This window comes from Haliotis rufescens, unplaced genomic scaffold (genome assembly GCF_023055435.1).
Source record: "Haliotis rufescens isolate VD_foot unplaced genomic scaffold, xgHalRufe1.0.p SCAF_29, whole genome shotgun sequence".
NCBI lineage: Eukaryota > Metazoa > Mollusca > Gastropoda > Lepetellida > Haliotidae > Haliotis > Haliotis rufescens.
Genome location: NW_025963990.1, coordinates 3,438,435 through 3,460,714, shown reverse-complemented (window position 1 = coordinate 3,460,714; position 22,280 = coordinate 3,438,435). Strand labels below are relative to the sequence as shown.

At 41.0% G+C, this 22,280-nt stretch overlaps 2 protein-coding genes across 2 annotated transcripts; both read left to right on the top strand.

Moving 5' to 3' along the window:
- The first annotated feature begins 672 nt into the window (after positions 1–672).
- Positions 673–3,411, top strand: LOC124144412. Its single transcript, XM_046513781.2, has 2 exons — positions 673–906; positions 1,826–3,411. Exons 1-2 carry the CDS (start codon positions 869–871, stop codon positions 2,805–2,807), a joined length of 1,020 nt encoding a protein of 339 aa, XP_046369737.2. The 5' UTR covers positions 673–868; the 3' UTR covers positions 2,808–3,411.
- Positions 3,412–5,499: 2,088 nt separating this feature from the next.
- LOC125371576 lies at positions 5,500–10,808 on the top strand. The gene is made up of 2 exons (XM_046513780.2): positions 5,500–5,766; positions 9,794–10,808. Exons 1-2 carry the CDS (start codon positions 5,726–5,728, stop codon positions 10,767–10,769), a joined length of 1,017 nt encoding a protein of 338 aa, XP_046369736.2. The 5' UTR covers positions 5,500–5,725; the 3' UTR covers positions 10,770–10,808.
- Positions 10,809–22,280: the final 11,472 nt, after the last annotated feature.

The following is a 22,280-nucleotide window of genomic DNA, read 5'->3' as shown; positions in this document are numbered from 1 at the left end:
AAGGGTACTGGGGATCCGTTCTGCCTCGGTATCTCACAGGAATTTATAAATATTATTCTCATTCATGGAGAGTATGCCTTCATAGTGTGTGTGGGGAGGTCGGGTAGCCTAGTTGTTAAAGCGTTCGCTCGTCACGCCGAAGATCCGGGTTCGATTCCCGACATGGGTACAATGTGTGAAGCCCATTTCTGGTGTCCCCCGCCGTGATATCGAATATTGCTAAAAGCGGCGTCAAACCATACTCACTCACTCATAGTGTGTGTGAGTGAGTGAGTTTGATTTTATACCGCTTTTAGCAATACCAGGGCGGGGGACACCAGACATTTGACCCATTTCGGGAATCGAACCCGGGTCTTCTGCGTGACGAGCGAACGCTTTAAACACTAGGCTACCCCACCGCTCCTGTGCCTTCAGAAATTATAGAAGATGAAATCGGTTATCTTACTGAACGTTTCAAAACAACACCAACGTTAATCTGATTAGTGGATATGAATAATATTCTCGGTATGTTTTGGTGTTTATTTTTAATTTCGATAAATCTAAATAAACACATCGTACTGTTGTACCCACTTCCTCAAACTAACTTCAAGAACACAGTGTGCCGGTTAAAAGAACACGTTAATAAAACATACACCAAACATTCGCTCGAATACATCTTGGATGAGTATTTCCTATTTTTATCCAAATGGAAACTCCAACAAGCCGCGAGGTGTCAGCGAGTACCGGAACAACCCATTTCAGAATACAGTCCTAGATATAAACTTTAGAGGTTTCTGACTGCTCTGAAGTCATTGGAATACGTTGTCACGTTTAAAGATAACGAGTCACGATAACTTACATTCTGGAGAGAGCAGACGACACGTCAGGCATGGCTACTAATGTGAAAGGAGGGGCGTGTTTTGACAGGTACGTTCAAATTGATACACATAGACTCGTCTACAATCCAAATTATATTTATTAATATTTTCAACCAAATTATCAGGTACATCCCGCGTGTATATTCAACACACACGATGTATTAATCGTCAATGCTTATGTCATGAATCCTCGCAATTCCTCCGTTCTTCAGACCCCTACCACTCAGATTTCCCGACCCCCCCCAGACCGACCAACCTCGTCTGTCCTCCCTCAGACCGACCAACCTCGTTTGTACGCCCCCCCCCCCCCAAAGACCGACCAACGACCAACCTCGTCTGTCCTCCCCAAAAGACCTACCAACGACCAACCTCGTCTGTCCTCCCCCCCCCCCAGAACGACCAACCTCGTCTGTCCCCCACCCCCCCCCCCCCCCACCCCCACCCCCCCGACCGACCAACGACCAACCTCGCCTGTCTTATCCCCCAGACCGACCAACGACCAACCTCGTCTGTCCTCCCCGCCCAGAACGACCAACGACAAACCTCGTCTGCCCCCCCACCCCCCTCCCCCCCCGACCGACCAACGACCAACATCGCCTGTCTTATCCCCCAGACCGACCAACGACCAACCTCGTCTGTCCTCCCAGCCCAGAACGACCAACGACCAACCTCGTCTGCCCCCCCCCCCCCCCGACCGACCAACGACCAACCTCGTCTGTCCTCCCCGCCCAGAACGACCAACGACCAACCTCGTCTGTCCTCCCCGCCCAGAACGACCAACGACCAACCTAAATTTATGTCAGGTTAATTCATCAAGACTTTTATGCATGATACAACATTAATATTGAAAGAGAGAGAGAGAGACCTACCTGTGATAATGTAGAAGCGTTTACTAACATATATTTATAATGTATGTGATGTGGTCAAGATCGTCTCTTTAATAAAAAGTTTTGCTTCTCTCTCGTCAGGGGTGCAGTTATGCGAGATCTGGAGGAGAAAGGGTATGCCGTGATACCGGATGTCTGCAGTGCGCAGGACAGTGACGTCTACATATCCCAGTTCCGTGATTGGCTATCTCAGTTTAAAGAGGGCGAATTCCCGTTCCAGAGCCAGTCTATAATCCAAGGCTATGATGTAGGTCATTTCGAAAACACCTGGAACTGCCGCTTTAAAGCCAAACCAGTTTTTGCTAAAGTCTGGGAGACTGAGAAGCTCCTAACAAGCTTTGACGCTGTAGCCATATCTGATCCCCCGGAAAACCAAGAAACTGGTGTTTATGATACCGGGAAAGAATGGCTTCATCTTGACCAACCGGCAGAAAGAATTGGTCTCCATGGTTACCAAGGCGCTCTGTATTTGGAGGAGGCGACAGAAACTGACTACTGCTTCAGGGTCCTGTCGGGATCGCATAAACATTTCAACGCTTTCTTTGAAGAATTTGAAGCCTCTGCACAAAAGAGCAACAAAAATAAGTACCATGTATTAACGAAAGACGACAAATCTTGGTTCCGAGGAAAGGGCTGCGTTATCACAAAGGTTCCTGTTCCGAAAGGAGGGATGGTCCTTTGGGATTCTCGGACAGTGCATGACAACTGCAGACCGGAGAAAGGCCGCCCCAATTCCGACAGATGGCGCTTTGTGGTGTTCGTGTGCATGACGCCGGCCAAGTGGGCTCGGCCGGAAGATGTTCCTGACAAGAAGAAGGCCTACACACATATGATGATGACAGGACATTGGCCATCTCAAGGAATCAACATTTTTGAGAAGTCTGATCCTTCTGATTACAGTAAAATCAAGTCTCCGATCGGCGACAGTCTTCCGGAAGTTGCTACGACAAAGGAGGCGAAGTTGTTGTCTGGAGTGGAGGAGTACGACTTTGACGACGGTGAACCTAACGGGCCTTCCTGGGAACCTATTTGGAAGAAGAATACTCGTCTTGGATTTGTATAGGGAACATACTTTATTGTCCGGAAAAAAACACGTGAACATTACACTACGAACAACTGGCTTCCAATGTCTCGTGAATCGGCTAGTTTAACAAAATATTGGCATTCGTAGGAGCCTCGTTAATCCGCACTCAAGTAGACCCGAACTAGGAAATTGTACATTTCCCATGTATACAGTATGACATGATTCTATTTGTGTTTTCGTTTATCCAGACTATTTGTTGAAGCTGATGTGAGGCAAGCGACCTATCTTGCACAGGAAGACACACGTATAACCGTCTTGTGTATTGGTCACAATATGACCTCATTTTCAGACGCAAGATCATTTGAACTGGGAACATATTAACCAGGGCTTTGTTCCACAAAGCGACCGCAGCGCTGAGGTCATCGTAAATCCCATACTTTAATATACACCTATGACTCGCGTTGCGCTACGATCGCTTTGTGGAACGGAGCCCTTCATATTGGACAGGACGCAATCATTGTTTCCGATATGGGTTTAAATAAGAAAATTACAACAAATCCGAGATATACGTATTCCATCTACCCTGGTGTGTTCCGAATTTATAAGAAAACCTCTCGGAACAAAGTCACTATCTTATTATTTAGCAATGTTTCACTTATTTGTTTGGTATTTTGTTTGCGTGCGTCGTCAAGGTTTTTTGAGACATCGTTTACATGTTATGATAAAACAATGGAGCCTGCTCCAGTCTATCAGCCTATGTGAAGCTCTACTGTACTACACACAGAAGTTAAAGAACACTCGAATCTTACATATTACCATAGTTAATCTGTCATGGTGTTTAACTTCTTCTGAGTAGTATAGTCGTCTAAGGCGCCGTGCAGAGTTGCGTCCCTAGAAACCTATGATTGCGTGTTCGAATCCCGGTTCGCCCCGATTATGTTTCTAGGTTTGTCAGCACCATGTGGGTTTCACTGAAGTGGTAAACGTCTGAGACCTGCATCACTTCGGGCTTTCCTCCTACACGCTGACACGCTGCGATATAACTGGAATAACTCACTCACTCACCCATTACAGCATGACACATTTGTCACGATCTCGGCAAGGAACAGAGTATCGATGTGAGGAGCTGAGGTAAATATGCGTACACACGGCTGACGTGGAGATGGATTGATGGATACGTCAATGGATATATGTAAGAATTATGTAAATTTTGAAAATTATAGTTGAAACAAGATATTTATAAGAAAACATACAGCTTTATGGATAAATACTTCTGGTTATCGTATATAACGTCGTTTCGATGTATATTCTTACACCGTTATCAAACTGGAGTGACAACATCCAAGTGATGAGAGGTATACATGCATGATATGTTGTGATAAGCAGCAGATTAACATTGACAACAGGTAATAGATAACAAGTAGCATACAGTTGATTGAATGAAGCCAGATGTACAGTAAGAATAACAAATAGCATACAGGTAATGAAGCACACATGTAATGAAGCCAGATGTACAGTAAGAATAACAAATAACACACAGGTAATGAAGCACACGGGGAATAAGTGAGTGAGTGAGTGGAGGAGTTGGGTTTAACGCCGCTTTGAACAGTATTCCAGTATTATCGCGCCGTGTCAGGAGGAAAGCCCGAAGTGACTTCGGTGAAACCCACGAGCACGGGTATGGTGCTGACAAACCGAGAAACATAATCGGGACGAACCGGGATTCGAACCCACAATCATAGGTTTCTGGCGTGCGCAAGGGGCGCAATTCTGCACAGCGTATCGCGGCGCCTTAGACGACTGGGCCACCCGTGCCCCCTCGTAAATGGAGAACATGGAAACGTTTATAACGTACTAAGAGTATGTATGAAACTATTAATTAGCAGTTATACTTGATAAGGGCAGGCTGCTATTTCGCATGTTCATGTGGCGTACACCAGAGATGATTCCTCGGTCCAGTGTTATTTTCCATATTTATACGCGCGTTTTCTGAGTTTATGTCACAAATATTTGATAATGGAATTTTCATTTCTGAGGTAATGTAATTATTGCTTTATAATTTCATCACATTATCGAGGTGATATAGAAATGAAGCCGAGTCGATTTAAAGGTCTGGCATCTGATTGGCTCAAATACTCACGCATCCTGCCAAACATATACGTAATTAGCAAAGATCATATATGGTTATGACAGGCCCCTGTGAAGATCCGGGTTAGAAGCGGTCTTTTGCACCCCATGCTTGTCGTAAGAGGCGACGGACGGGATCGTGCAGTCAGGCTTGCTGACTTGATTGATGCATGTCATCGTTTTCCAAATTCGTAGGTCGATGCTCTTGCTAACAATCACTGGAATGTCTGGCCCAGACTCGATTATTTACCGACTGCCGTCATAAAGCTTGTCGATTATGGGGTGCGGCGTAAAACAGCAAACAAACAAACTTATGGCAGCATTCGTCACTACTCGCCCCTTTCCGTAACCTGCTATTCGGCTTGTCCCGGAATAACACGAGTTGGTCACGAATGTTATGGCAGTTGCAATCGTCTTAGCACTACGATCACTCAGGGGAACGGGGTTGAGGTTATACACTTATTTGTCTTTTTATATTCGTTTCTATCTGGTTAATGCAATCTAACAATGTGTTGTACACACCATCTGTACCGCTCAAGATGGTTGTTTTAAAATTGTGCATATTAATTTGAACCTAACGGTACACTCAAATATAGGGTCAAGAACATGGTAGCTACTGAACAACCATCAAAACAATCGCTCGAACACAACACATCGGATCAAGAATGGGCTATCTTTATCACCTGCTCTCGTGAGATGTCGGCGGCTTGTGCAACAACCCTCCACGATAAATACAGAACAGTCTAGAGGTTTCGTCTCTGTATAAAACGGATGGGTTCAACGAGCAGACGACACTTTGCGTTCTCGTGCGAGCAGACGACACATTAATCATGGCGAAACGTGACGTACCTGGACTTTCGTGCTTTGACAGGTGAGCTTATATTCAAGCACAACTGCATTTCTATGTTACATTCATTTAGTCAGTGATAACTGATCATCGGGTATTATTGACTTCAGCAATTTACAAAACGCCTACATATTTGACTTATTTTGCAAAGGGACTAAAAACTCTTTTGATTGATCTTACACACTGACTGTTACACATATAAGCTCATGCCTAGTAGTTACTGTTAAAGACCTTCGCGACTTCTTGTTTTCCTCCCACATCAAGATGACGTCGTGATCAGCCTCAATGCTGTTCAAAAGCGGAGTTAAATCCAACACCCTTACTGACTCATCTCGGTTGTCTCAAAGTCTGGGTAACACGACATATAATTCGAATTAGAGTCAACGTGGGAATTCCGGGTTACAAATGGTCAAAAGCAACCTAAAATGGCCGTACGAGGCATCTTAGTGTATTGGGTGGTCAGGCGCAGTGATTTGGTTGAGTGCGCGTCATCGCACCCTGACGGTTTTTTACAGACTGTAGTCATATAGATGGAAAATTGAGGCGGTAAGAAATTAGAAAGCTCTCACTGAATGTGTTGTTACAAAGTGTCCATTCACAACACATTAACAACTTGTGTAAGGCCACATAAGACATATCATGATGTGTATAATTTTGTATCCTCGAGTCATGTCGCAGTCTGGCGTTTTTGGTTAAGTATATTAAAACAACCCAAAGTTGCTATGAAAATTATCTTAAAGTAAAATGTTATATGTTAATTATTCTAGTTGTTGTATAAAGTATATCTTCCTGAGGCAAGTGAGTTAACTGACTATAAAAGTCCGAGAGGCATAGAAAGGGCATAACTCGTAATAGCCATTGGTGGCGCTACGATCGAGCCCAGGTATTCCAGCCTAGTTCGGCGAGGGTGGAAACTGAACTTTTATAGTCAGTTAACTCCCTTGCCTCGGGAAGATGTATAAAGTATTGGAGCAGGCTGTTGTATATGGATACCCATTAGCATGTTATGGCATCACAGGATGAAAACGGCAGCCACAACTGGGTAACGCATGTTCGTTTCCTGCGATAAGAAACTGGATTTAAGTATGTTTGGATCGAACAGGAGTCTGGCAGCATTTCAAAGTTTATGCAATGTTTTAAGCATAGATGTAAAGACATAGATATTCAGAATTGCCATGCTAAAATTATTTCTTCATCATTTCTAAACCATATTTCTACATATAAGTCTGTACTCGAACCAGAGAAATATATTATGGAGTTATGTCCAAACAAAGATCTCATCCGCATATTATTTAAATTTCGAGCAACATTTAATCAACCGGTAGCAACAAAAACTGTAAAGCTAGTCTGACCACCCAATCCCGTTAGTCACCTCTTACGACAAGCCTAGTCGCCTTTTACGGCAAACATGGGTTGCTGAAGACCTATTCTAAGCCGGATCTTTACGAGTTGAAAAGAAATCTGCCTGTATAATGTATCATACATATTCTATTGAGATAGTATAACAGTTGTCCCACCTACCCATGTGCTTAAGTTAACCTCAATACACTAAGATGCCTCGTACGACCATTTTAGGTTGCTGTTGACCATTTGTAACCCGGAATTCCCACGTTGACTCGAATTCGAATTATTGGCCATGCGGCCTTTGATACCGAATAAACTTCTTCTTAAAATAAAAAAATAATATACCACTGCCATCTTATCTAATATTGTTTGAAGAAATATTGAGAAAAACACATTCGTATGTGATCTGATTGTTTTTGCGTTGGTTTGGTTATTAAGCATGTTATTTAATCATTATTATATCCTTGTTGATCTTTATATATCAATTCCCAGATTAGATACGATTACATGGTCTGCAGACCAAGGGAGATAACAAGATACAGTACATATGTTTAAGTGAATAGCGGTGGGAGAATCCCAACACGGGTACACAATGAGAAGCCAATATCTGCAGCACCCTCCCATTATGTGTCTGGAATACCGCTAAAAGCAGCGTAAGACCGTACTTACTTACTCACCCTCCTCTCAATATTCTCACTGAAATTAATTAAACATGCCCATTTATATCAAATAACAAGTTTAAAGAATGAGGGTGGTAACGTATGCAATTATTTACAAAATTAATACAAAATTTATCTAAGTTTTTCTTTTCTCAAGTGAATGGTGTATCTAAAATGAAAGTAAATCGAGTTGGGTCCCAAAAACATATTTCAGAGGAACTTTGTATGGAATATCCCTGGGGCAGGAGGACTTTGTATGGAATATCCCTGGGACAGAGGAACTTTGTATGGAATATCCCTGGGGCAGGGGGACTTTGTATGGAATATCCCTGGGGCAGAGGGACTTTGTATGGAATATCCCTGGGGCAGAGGGACTTTGTATGGAATATCCCTGGGACAGAGGAACTTTGTATGGAATATCCCTGGGGCAGGGGGACTTTGTATGGAATATCCCTGGGGCAGAGGGACTTTGTATGGAATATCCCTGGGGCAGGAGGACTTTGTATGGAATATCCCTGGGGCAGAGGGACTTTGTATGGAATATCCCTGGGGCAGGGGGACTTTGTATGGAATATCTTTGGGACAGCGGGACTTTGTATGGAATATCTTTGGGACAGGTTTTTTTTGTATTGAGTGAGTGAGTGAGTGAGTGAGTTGTGTTTAACGCCGCTTTTAACAGTATTCCAGTTATAGCACGGCGTGTCAGCTTAATGTGGGAGGAAAGCCCGAAGTGATGCAGGTCTCAGACGTTTATCACTTCGGTGAAACCCACGAGCACGGGTATGGTGCTGACAAACCTAGAAACATAATCGGGGCGAACCGGGATTGGAACCCACAATCATAGGTTTCTGGCGTGCCCAAGGGACGCAACTCTGCACAGCGAATCGCGGCGCCTTAGACGACTGGGCCACCCGTGCCCCCTTTTTTTGTATTGAATATGCCTGGGAGAGTGAGACTTTGTATAGATTATCCCTATAGAGGGATATTCCATAGAAAGTCCCTGCTAAGATCTACGAAAAGAAGGCCCTCAAAATAATAGGACGAAGTCACTTGAGGTGTATAAATCTACACTTATCTAACTAAAGTAACGCCACGGCGTCATAATTCTTTAGAAAGGCTATCTTCGTGCATTAAAAAAACAACTTCATCCGATATAAAATACTGCGACATTGAGAAGTTAGCAGCAAGGACTTAAGCAATGACAACCAACCACCCAGGTCACGAGATGGATGCTCGTGTCTCCCACGTTTAGTCGACACTAAAGACACTGAGGCTTTTGTAACCACAATAAGCCTTGTAGTCACTAACTCATCTCAACTCAATCCTTGTTATGTTGGTAATTAAATAGGCCGGGATATAGCGACATCCAAACCGGACAAGACTGACCGGCTACATCTTCCCGAGGCAAGTGAGTTACCTGACTATGAAAGTCCAGTTTCCACCCTTGCCGAACTAGGCTGGTATCATGGAGTAACATTTTGGCTGGACTAACGAGTCTATGCATAGTCCAATCAAAATCGCGCACCGAAATCCAAATCCGGTTCGTAAAGTGTCATGCAGATTTCGATCGACTGCAGGACTTGCAAAGCATGTGCACCGCTAACTCGTTGTCAACAGATATTTTCTAAATCTTTTTAATCAAGGTGCTCACGTGATTTGATGCACTTCGCGATGTAAGACTCGTTTTATCACAATATAGATCTTGATTATCGATCAGATCGTCTTGACTGGGCGCCACCGTTTTGTTTGAAGCAAATGCAAGTGATACGAGAGGTTGAATCTGATTGGTCAATAGGAGAGGCATAGAAAGGAGATAACTAGTAATAGCCACTGGTGCCCAGGAATTCCAGCCTAGTTCGGCAAGGGTGGAAACTGGACTTTTATAGTCAGTTAACTCACTTGCCTCGGGAAGATGGACCGACAAACGCAAATGAGCCCACTTTGAAAGAGCAATACATTATTCACAGATATCTCATTATATACAGTTGATGACTCTTGCATTTGTTTGGTCTTGACAGTAACACATTTATTTTTGTCTTCATCACCAGAGACTCAGTTATGAAAGATCTTGAGGAGAAAGGGTATGCCGTGATACCGGATGTTTGCAGTGCGCAGGACTGTGACGTGTACATATCCCAGTACCGTGATTGGCTGTCCCAGTTCGAGGAGGATGATTGGCCATCTCACATGCACTCAGTCGTTCAGGGATATGATATTGGTCATTTCGAAAACACCTGGAACTGCCGCTTTAAAGCCAAACCAGTTTTTGCTAAAGTCTGGGAGACTGAGAAGCTCCTAACAAGCTTTGACGGTGTAGCCATATCTTTCCCACCGGAAACTGAAAAATTCGGAATTTATGATACCGGGAAAGCATGGTTACACGTTGACCAACCGGCAGAAAAAATTGGTCTCCATGGTTACCAAGGCGCTCTGTATTTGGAGGAGGCGGCAGAAACTGACTTCTGCTTCAGGGTTTTGTCGGGATCGCATAAATATTTCAACGCTTTCTTTGAAGAATTCGAAGACTCCGCCAGGAACGGCAACAGAATCGATTATTATAGATTAAATGAAGACGACAAATCTTGGTTCCGAGGAAAGGGCTGCGTTACCACAAAGGTTCCTGTTCCGAAAGGAGGGATGGTCCTTTGGGATTCTCGGACAGTGCATGACAACTGCAGACCGGAGAAAGGCCGCCCCAATTCTGACAGATGGCGCTTTGTGGTGTTCGTGTGCATGACGCCGGCCAAGTGGGCTCGGGCCGATGATGTTCCCTCAAAACTCAGAGCTTACAAACATATGATGATGACATCACACTGGCCATCTCAAGGAATCAACATTTTTGACAAGTGCGATCCTTTCAATCATCGTGAAATTAAATCTCCGATCGGCGACAGTCTTCCGGAAGTTGCTACGACAAAGGAGGCGAAGTTGCTATCTGGTGTGATGGAGTACGACTTTGACGACGGTGAACCTAACGGGCCTTCTTGGGAACCTGTTTGGAATGAGAATACCAGCTTCTATTAGACATGACCAAGGGCCGACAAAAAGAAATTTGTTCCAGAATTTATATAGAAGTTATATAGACCTTATTTGTATACAGCTGTGTTATATATACCTTATATATATAAGAAGAAAATCGTGTGCTCGTGTGAAAAGGTTAGCAAACTTGAAGATTCATTTAAAAGAAATAATGTAATCATCATGGGAATCCAGGAAAGCGAGAAAGAACTGTGGACAGAGACAGAAGATAAAGTAAGAAACTTTCTAGAACATGATCTTGGAATCGAGAATGCAATGAACGATGATGTATTCCCAATCGAAACTACGCGTAGGTTGGGGAAAAAGAATAGTAATGGTAAGCCAAGGCCAATATGTGTTCAGTTTATGAGGTTTAAACACAAACAACATGCCCTTGGACAGTTTCGGAAGAAAAAGCGTGAAGAAGGTGAACAAACTGTTTTCTTGAAAGAGGATTTCAGCGAAATGGTAAGGGACAAGCGCAAAAAACTTTATCCATATCTCGAGAAAGCCCGTTACCACATCGGCGAATCAGAAAAGATGTTTATGAGGTATGAAACAATCGTGGTGGCTGGCAGAATATACACATTCGACATGGAAACAGGAATACGTGCCAAGGATGGGAAACCCTTACCCCAGTGGATGGAGGAATAGGGGTGCGGCCAAGGCCAGAGTACATGTAAATTAGATTTTGGAAGTCTGAATGTTTTCTCATGGAATGTTAGCGGGCTAAAAAAGTTTGTAAATAGTGATATTGTGAATATGTTTATGAAATTTGACATTATTGGGTTGTATGAAACTTTTAGTAGATCAGAGACTGAATTCTCAGACTTATTACCTGGATATTCTCACTATGGAGCTGCAAGGAAGTACTCAGGTTCAGGGCGTGTAGCTGGGGGAATATATGTATATGTCCGGAAAAACATTGCCCATTTGTTCCAGAGAATATGCTCAAATTATGCAAATGGAATATTCTTATTGTTTGATTGGACCACTTGTACATTTGACATGCAAACAGTATTTTGTTTCAATTATATCCCTCCAGAAAGTTCAACGTATTACAGGACTGTAGATGAGACAAATGGGATTGAGAGCCTCCGGAGTCAACTAATGACTGTCATATCTGAGTATGGTGACAATATACAGTTTACTGTAATAGGTGATTTGAATGCGAGGGTGGGACTTTAGCAAGATTTTATAATTGATGATGACATCACATACCTGGATGCAGAATATGATACTGACTGTTTTAACATTAGAAGAATATCCAAGGATAATGTTGTGAATTTATTTGGACGATCACTACTATCACTATGTCGAGTGATGGGGCTACACATGCTAAATGGAAGATCTGGAGGATATAGGTGTGGTAATTTCACTTTCATCTCACATACGGGAAAGAGTGTAATAGATTATGTCTTGGTTTCTACAAGTTTGTACAAAAGTGTTTCAGATTTTGACATACTTGCCATACCAGAATCAGATCACCTACCAGTGACATGTAGACTTAATTTAATCCCTCAAGTTAATCCACACAAGACAGGCCAGCAGTTAAAGTCATGGAATAAGCTAAATTGGAAACCAAACTTCAGCCAGCTATATGTTGACAAACTTGTAAATGAAACATGCAACAGCGAGCTGCAAATGACATTTGTAAAGAATCTGGATGATAATGACATTAATGCGGCAGTAAGCAACTTGTCTGAAGTTATTTGTAAATGTGCTATTTTAAGTGGTATGAAATCAAATAAGGGGTCAGAGGGGCGCTACCCTAGTCAGCCCAAGTGGTGGGACCATGAATGTGAGATTCTCAAAGGTGAAAAATATAAGTGTTTAGACAAGTTTAGATTATCTGGTTCTAACATTAACTTCAAGAATTACATTTTATCAAGAAATAAATTTAAGAATGCATGTAAACAAAAAAAAGCCAGATATGACATGGCAGATAAACCAGATGTAATGCGGGTGATAAATAATGCGGGTGTGACCACACGGGACTTATGGAAATTCATCAAACGCTACAACAGGCAAGGGAGGTCTGGCAGTGAAGCAATTTCACCAGAGGAATGGTATAATCATTTTTCATCACTGCTCAACAACAGTAACTTTGATACTGACCCTGACTTCTGTGAACATGTACATAAGTTTATCAGGGATAATGAAGATGACACAGCCTGTTGTGACAATGTTGAGGGTGTACAAGTTTTAGATAAGACTATTACTATGGAGGAAATTAGATCTGTAATTAATGATCTCCCCAATGGCAAAGCGCCAGGACCTGATGGAATTTTAAATGAACATTTAAAAAGTGTATCTCATATACTTTTATCATATATCCACAGGTTATTTAACAAGATATTATCTGTTGGAGTTTACCCATCACAATGGACAGAGGCAATAAAATTTCCTATTCATAAAAAAGGTGAAAAAACAGATCCTGACAATTATAGGGGAATATCTTTGTTATCAGTAATTGGAAAGGCCTTTACCAAAATACTAAGTAATAGACTTGTTGGCTGGTGTGAAGAAAAAGAAAAGCTGTATGAGGAACAAGCTGGCTACAGAAATGGATATAGCACCATAGACAATATATTTGTATTACAATCGGTTATTCAGAAATACCTCTCCAAGTCAAAAGGGCGCTGCTATTGTTTATTCATAGACTTTTCGAAGGCATTCGACAGCGTCCAGCACCATTTATTGAAATATGTACTTTTACAAAAAGGTGTTAAAGGTAAATTTTTCAGTTATTTCATCTCTGTATAGTCAGCTAAAATCATGTGTTCTAGTTAACAAGTCCTCACTGTCTGAGTTCTTTGAATGTACAATAGGAACCAGGCAAGGGTGTATGATAAGCCCACTGTTATTCACCCTGTTTTTGAATGAGCTAGTAGATAATTACAGGTTTAATGATTGCAAGGGTATTTTTGTCAATGAGTATGCTGAAAACATCACTTTGATAATGTTTGCAGATGATATTGCTAATGTTGAAGATTCTGTTAGAAGGTAACAGCACCAGATAGATTGTTTAGCAGGATTTTGCAATCAGTACGGGATGAGGGTTAATTTTGAGAAAACGAAAGTCATGGTATTCCGAAGAGGTGGTATAGTAACAAAAAAGGAAAAGTGGCATTATGATGGTATTCCTCTGGAAGCAGTATCCGCTTATAAGTATCTTGGGGTGTTTTTCACCCCTAAGCTCTCATGGAGTTTGGCAAGAAGTACCCTGGCACAACAAGGAGAAAAAGCTCTGTTTATTTTGTTTGGATTCTTGAAAAAGTCTAAGCTTAACATTAAAGAGTCCTTGTTTCTATTTGATAGGATGGTTTCTCCAGTCTTATGTTATGCATCATGTGTTTGGGGATTTGAAAGTGTCCAAGTTATAGAAAATGTGCACTGCAAATTTCTTAGAAAAGTTCTCCATGTTAATTCAAACACTCCAGCAGCAGTCTTGTATGGGGAGCTAGGACGGTATCCATTACATGTAACAACCATGTTCAATTCAATTAAGTATTGGCTGAAAATATTAAACATGTCCACAAATAGGTATCCTAAGGCTTGCTATCTGATGTTATATCAGTTAGATGGGGCTGGTAGAGCCACATGGGCAACTAGAATAAAATATCTGTTGAACAGACTTGGATTTGGTCTAGTTTGGTTTGAACAGGGTGTTGGTGACATAACCCATTTCCTTAGAATTTGTAGGCAAAGGTTGCAGGATTGTTGGAAACAAACATGGGCACTATCTATAAGTGAAACAAGTAAGCTTTATAATTATTCTATTATCAAATCAGTGTTGGAGCCTGAAAGGTATTTGCACAATATGAAGAGTAAAAATTTAAGAATTGTTCTTAGTCGATTCAGATGTGGTAACCACAAACTGGCTGTTGAAATTGGGTGTTGCTAGAGAGGATAGAGTATGTAAATATTGTTTTGATAATCTGAGTGTATCAATTGTGGAGGATGAAGTTCATTTTATTACATCATGTTACTTGTATAACAAATTCAGAAATATGCTTTTGCCAAGTATTTGTACTAGTAATCTTCGTACTCTAGACAAATTTGAGAAAGTTATGACAGATAATTCTTTGTCAGAATCTTTAGCACTTTATATTGTTAAATGCACGCAGGCAAGGCAGGTTTATCTCATAGGTTAAAGGGAGACAACTCTATATACAGTTTACGAATGCTTCACCTCCTCTTGATGATTATAGTAGATCTCTTCTTAATGATTGTAATTTTTGTTTGTAACTTAAAATTGTTGTGACTTGATTATATACACATGTACTCTGGGCTGGAGGCCTTTATTACAGAATAAAAGAGTCTTGAAGTCTTGATATATATATATATATATATATATATATATATATATATATATATATATATATATATATTTCTTTCTCTCTTTCTCTCTCTCTCTCTCTCTCTCTCTCTCTCTCTCTATATATATATATAAATCATATAAAACAATATACAAAAAATATACAAAATAATCACACGACACGAAGTGGTCTCCATGTTTCATTTTTTTCTTCACAAGTCGACACAGAAGACATTTCTATGGCAAGCCATTCTATTGATAATCAATATTTATTCAAACTGTAGTATACGATACTATTGCAATCGTTATTTATCAGAACAGAGCTGAACTTTATTTGCACTCAGGCCGGGATACTCGGCATACGAGGTACAAATTTACAAACAATATATACATAAGATGGCGGGATGTTTTACGTGGAATATTTTAGTTTTCATGATGACATTACCGAATGTACAGATTGCTTTTATATCACTATTTTGTTTGCAATTAAAGAGTTATTTCAATTTAAGCATATTTTGGTTTTAAACATATGAATTTTGAACACATATTTTCCGTTGGTGTTCGAAAAAAGGACAGAAGAATGTAATGGAATTCATCACCAACATCGCTCATGTTGTAGAGTTTACACGTTCGTTCATTGACAGGGTACCCGTGAAGATCGTGGGTAGAATAGGTCTTCAGCAACCCATGCTTGCTGTAAAAGGCGACTATGCTTGTCGTAAGACTAACGGGATCGGGTGGTCAAGCTCGCTGACTTGGTTGACGCGTGTAATCGTATCCCAATAGCGTGGATCGATGCTCATGATGTCAATCACTGGATTGTCTGGTACAGATTCAATCATTTACAGGCCGCCGTAATATAGCTGGAATATTGCTGAGTGCGGCGTAAAACAACAAATAAGCATATTCGCCTTTTACAGCAAGCATGGGTTGCTGAAGATCTTTTTTACCCCGGATCTTCACGGGCCCCATATAACATGTAAATAGATGTACTTTTCTTAATGTGAACTAATTCACGAAAAAATCGATATTGATAGTAATCTTAATTCTTATTTACATCGATATTTGTGTTACATATGCTTTATGTGTATAAAGAGGTGAAATTCACCAAACCAAGCGTGTCTAGATCATAGAAATATTCAATAAACGATTTCAAACCTTCCAGATAAATGAATTTCGAGTGTGTAGAAACACGATCTGAGACTCTTTGTTTCCATGGCAACGTATGCAACATACGTAATGGGAACGCCACAAGATTGTCTCACTTCAAGTCAGTGTTCGCTTTATGGAGATTATTTAATATTTCGATGATCTGGACACGCGTGGACTGGTTTGGTTTATTTGTTGCACTTAGGCCGCCGTATTCCAGCTATACGACGGCGGTCTGTAAATAATCGAGTCTGGATCAGACAATTCAGTGATTGACATCATAAGCATCGATCCACACAATTGAGATACCATGACATGCATCAACCAAGTCAGTGAGTCTGACCACCCAACCCCGTTAGTCACCTCTTACGACAAGCCAAGTCGCCTTTTACGGCAGATATGGGTTGTTGAAGACCTATTCTAAGCCGGACCTTTACGAGTTTACACGCGTGGGGATTCTAGTGTAGAATAGGTCTCCAGTAGCTTATGCTTGTCGTAATAGTCAGCTAAATGGGTCTACTGGTCAGGCTCGTTGGCTTGGTCAGTTGCATGTCACCGTGTCCCGATGGGCGTTGTCGGTTGCTCATTCTTTCTGTCACTCGTTTGTCCAAACTCAATTATGTACAGGCTGCCGTCAGTTAGCTGGAGTCTTGCTGTCTGGTGTTAAAGACGTGTATCAATGAATAATATCATGCATATAACCATATAATTTGATTTATTACATAAATGATACGAAACTCTTCCTAACTTGACGAACATGTACTATTTTGGACGTCTATGTGTACGTCGTGTGGAAGTATGTCATCATGACGTATCATGTACTATTGACGTATTGTGTCCTCGTGACGTATCATATCTTCTTGACGTATTGTGTCATCTTGACGTATTATGTCCTCGTGATGTATTGTTTCCTCGTGGCGTATCATGTCTTCTTGACGTAATGTGTCCTCGTGACGACTCATGTCCCCATGACGTATCACGTCCTCTTGACGTATTATCTCCTCGTCACGTATCATGTCTTCTTCGCGTATTGTGTCCTCGTCACGTAGCATGTTCTATTAACGTATTATGTCCTCGTGACGCATATGTCCTTTTGACGTATTGTATCTTTGTGGCGTATATGTCCTCTTGACGTATTATGTCCTCGTGACGCATTATGTCCTCTTGACGTATTGTGTCTTCATGACGTATCATGTCTTCTTGGCGTATTGTGTCCTCGTCGCGTAGCATGTTCTATTGACGTATTATGTCCTCGTGACGCATATGTCCTTTTGACGTATTGTATCTTTGTGGCGTATCATGTGGTCTTGACGTATTAGTCCTCGTGGCGCATTATATCCTCTTGACGTATTGTGTCTTCGTGACGTATCATGTCCTCTTGACGTATTATGTCCTTGTGAGGCATTATGTTCTCTTGACGTATTGTGTCTTCGTGACGTATTATGTCCTTGTGAGGCATGTCCTCTTGACGTTTTATGTCCTCGTGACGCATATGTCCTTTTGACGTATTGTATCTTTGTGGCGTATCATGTGCTCTTGACGTATTATGTCCTCGTGGCGCATTATATCCTCTTGGCGTATTTATCTTTGTGGCGTATCATGTCCTCTTGACGTATTATGTCCTCGTGACACTTTATATCCTCTTGACGTATCGTGTCTTCGTGACGTATCATGTCCTCTTGACGTATTATAGCCTTGTGAGGCATTATGTCCTCTTGACGTATCATGTCCTCATAACGTATTGTGTCCTCGTGACGTCTCATGTCCCCATGACGTCTCACGTCCTCTTGACGTACGTTGTCCTCGTCACGTAGCATGTTCTTTTGACGTATTATGTCCTCGTGAAGCATATGTCCTTTTGACGTATTGTATCTTTGTGGCGTATCATGTCCTCTTGACGTATCATGTCCTTGTGAGGCATTATACCCTCATGGCGTATTGTGTCTTCGTGACGTATCATGTCCTCTTGACGTATCATGTCCTTGTGAGGCATTATACCCTCTTGACGTATTGTGTCTTCGTGACGTATCATGTCCTCTTGACGTATAATGTCCTCGTTACGCATTATGTCCTCTTGACGTAATCTGTCTTCGTGACGTATAATGCCCTCTTGACGTATAATGTCCTCTTGACGTATAATGTCCTCTTGACGTATTATGTCCTCATGACACATTATGTCCTCTTGACGTATTGTGTCTTCATGACGTATCATGTCCTCTTGACGTATTGTGTCTTCGTGACGTATCATGTCCTCTTGACGTACTGTGTCTTCGTGACGTATCATGTCCTCTTGACGTATTGTGTCTGCGTGATGTATCATGTCCTCTTGACGTCTTGTGTCTTGGTGACGTATCATGTGTTCTAGATGTATCGTGTCCCATGACCTGTTGTGTCCTCTTGATGTTTTATGTCGCCATGTGGCTGAAATAATGCCGAAATAATGCGACGTTAAATTTCAAATTTTAACTCACTCACTCTTGACGTGTCATGCCCTCTTATCATGTACTCGTGACGCACCATGTACTTAGGACGTATTATGTCATCGTGTCATATGATGTCATCTCGATTTATAATGTCCTCGTGACGTGTTATATGTTCTGGATGCACCACGCTCCTGGTACTTGTCCAGAGTTTAGAAGGCTTCACAGTTGTAGCCCACTGACATACCATGCAGCAGTTTAACACGAATACCCCTTTCAGACACATAATACCGACTCCGACTCCTTGTTTTATCTTTAAAGTCGAGCGCAAGATAGGGTAACAAGTACCATATTTTAAGGTCTTTTAACGATAGAACCACTGACCTCCCGCGTCGCCGGACAGACACTTGGCCACGGCGAAGGCTGTGTGAAACGTCCAAGGGGGCGGTTGGTGGAGTAGCCGAGTTGTTGTAGCGTAACTCGCGTCACACTGAAGACATTAGACTTGCACAAGTCTCTAAGGGAAAAATATTAATTTAACTAATAATTTTAAGATTATATAAATAATACGAACAAGTGGTCCCCATACTGGCATCCTGTACCGTCCGCTTATCTAGACTTGCCTACTTTAAGGATATAATTACTGTACTTAAGTCTACAATGATGGGGTGGCCCCTTCCTGGACCCCCCAGGCAGTCATGGGCTGTTGCATAGGCCCCTCCTGATCCCTTTGACCATGCAAAACCCCATCTAGACAGAAAAATTTCATTCACTCTCTCTCCCATTTCAGAAAAAATGGGCGGCTTCCTCGGCGCGTCAAGGCGACAGACAGTGTGCACCTCAGAGGTTCTTCCAGCTTGCCAGGTGAGCTTCAAACAGTCCAAGGCACCCTAGGAAACTGGCAAAAAATCAAATCCACCTTCTTTTTCTCTCTGTCTTTTTTTAAAGGACTTGTGTAGACTTAAGACCTTCAGCAGGTTTAAAGGCAGCTTTTGGAGCCCTTAAACCTTTCATTGTAGTCTTAAGTCTACAATGATGGGAAGGCCCCTCCCTGGACCCCCCAGGCAGTCATGGGCTGTTGCAAAGGCCCCTCCTGATCCCTTTGACCATGCAAAACCCCATCTAGACTGAACAATTTCATTCACTCTCTCTCCCATTTCAGAAAAAATGGGCAAGAGAAAAAAAATGGGCCGCATGAAGACGGACAGTCAGTAAATCCCATTTCTAACTTGAGAGCAGAATATGAATGCTATGGGTCAATATTTCTAATTTTAAGAGATTTTTGACTATATTATTACTCATGTCCCCTCGACCAGAAATGGGATAACGCCTATAAACTCGACAAATAATGGAATCTTCAGATTTTCTTTTGGCTACTGATAGTAAATAACATTTCAAACCTGTCAGCAAAGCCTGAATGCTATGGGTCAATATTTCTAATTTTAAGAGATTTTTGACCATATTATTACTCATGTCCCCTCGACCAGAAATGGGATAACGCCTATAAACTTGACATATAATGGAATCTTAAGATTTTGTTTTGACTACTGATAGTAAATCCCATTTCTAACTTGAGAGCAGAATATGAATGCTATGGGTCAATATTTCTAATTTTAAGAGATTTTTGACTATATTATTACTCATGTCCCCTCGACCAGAAATGGGATAACGCCTATAAACTCGACAAATAAAATTGAATCTTAAGATTTTCTTTTGGCTACTGATAGTAAATAACATTTCAAACCTGTCAGCAAAGCCTGAATGCTATGGGTCAATATTTCTAATTTAAGAGATTTTTGACTTTATTATTACTCATGTCCCCTCGACCAGAAATGGGATAACGCCTATAAACTTGACATACATGTATAATGGAATCTTAAGATTTTCTTTTGGCTACTGATAGTAAATCCCATTTCTAACTTGTGAGCAGAATTAGTTAGTCATGTGATATATTGTTTAATAACAAAATTTATCTAGAACTCTATGGTTACACTACATGTCACTAATGTTCGAATTTCTTTTCATATGGTTGAATAAAGATATATAACTTAAGTTACCTTCAGTGTATGCATGACCAGATTGTTTAATTCATGTATCTAAATACGTTTTGCATGTACTGTGGTAAAAGAAAATCAACATCGGACATTTTGTATCTCTTGAAATAATAGTGGGGTGGGGCCCCCGGGTAGTAAATTTGGACTCGTCCCAGCTCTAGAATTTATGTACAATTATTTGAGAGAGATGGTTTGATATTTGTGTATATTGGATGTCGCCATGTAATGACCATCGGAATAATAAAGTGATGCCACATTTCTAGTCTGTCTGAGTTCTGCTGAGTAGATCATGAAGACTGCACCAACTCTATGCATGTCTGCCAAGGGAAGCGTGGGAAACTGTGGCTTTCTGCCACAACTCAGAAAGTTGTTGATGTGTAATTTTTATATATGCACAGAATGTCTGATGTGTGACATTATGCTGTACAATGTCTGATGTGTGACATTATGCTGTACAATGTCTGATGTGTGACATTATGCTGTACAATGTCTGATGTGTGACATTATGCTGTACATTTTCATATTGTTATGTGTCAGTTTAGATTCCTAAAAGTAACCCTCATCATCAGTTGGTGTGTCTGTGACCTGTAATAATAATGTCTCACATTTTTACATATTGTGTTTCTTTTGACCATTTTCTAAAACGATTATTTACTGGTAAAGAACATGGACACTTAATACGAACATGGAAGGTAATACAAGTGGTTGTATGAAAGTAACTATTAAACCACTACACAAAGATTAATTACTTGGGGGATTATTCTTCACAGGATTTTTTCAAAATGTTCCTGGGGAGTTGTTTTGGTAAAAATTGGTAAATGACACAAGACAAACACATTTGTGGTTACGCTTTGCAAGTAGGGGGTATTCATGCATTTATCAAAATTGTATATGCCTTCTTTATTATTTCTCTGTAGACATGAAACTATATATGTACATCTTTACAAATACTGCCACATTAAATGTTAGTGCTATATATGTCAATGTTCAAGGTGACATTTGAGGTTATTGGGACACATGGTTGTAATACACTACATACACTTCTTTCTTGTATTAAGTTATCATTGCATGAATGTCCAATCGTGTGTCACAAACTAAAAGCCAATGTGAAGCTTACACAAACATTATTTAGTTCCTACATAGGAGTATCCTCTTCTTTCTTCAGATTTGAACACACAATTTAACAGCAGACAAAATGCATGTATAATTTGATGTAAAGAAGGTGTTCTATTCATGGTAATACATGTGCTTCACATCCTATGTATAGATGTGAGTGTAAAACTAATAATATACACAGATGTAGGGCACAGGTCCTGCTGACTGGTACTAGCATTTGCATGTGACTTCACCCCACCTACAATATAAATATTTGGTTTTCTTAGTAACATTATTAAAAATAAAAGTTGGAAATTATCTTGTCTTCACTATTTTAAAAATCTCCCCCTTTGGAGGCAAATCTCCCCCATTTTGAATTCAAATCTCCCACATTGTCATGATGAGGGGTTGACAGGTCTGCCACATGCAAATGTGTACACTTGGTGCCCTCTACAGTGATGTGACTGGCATTATGCTT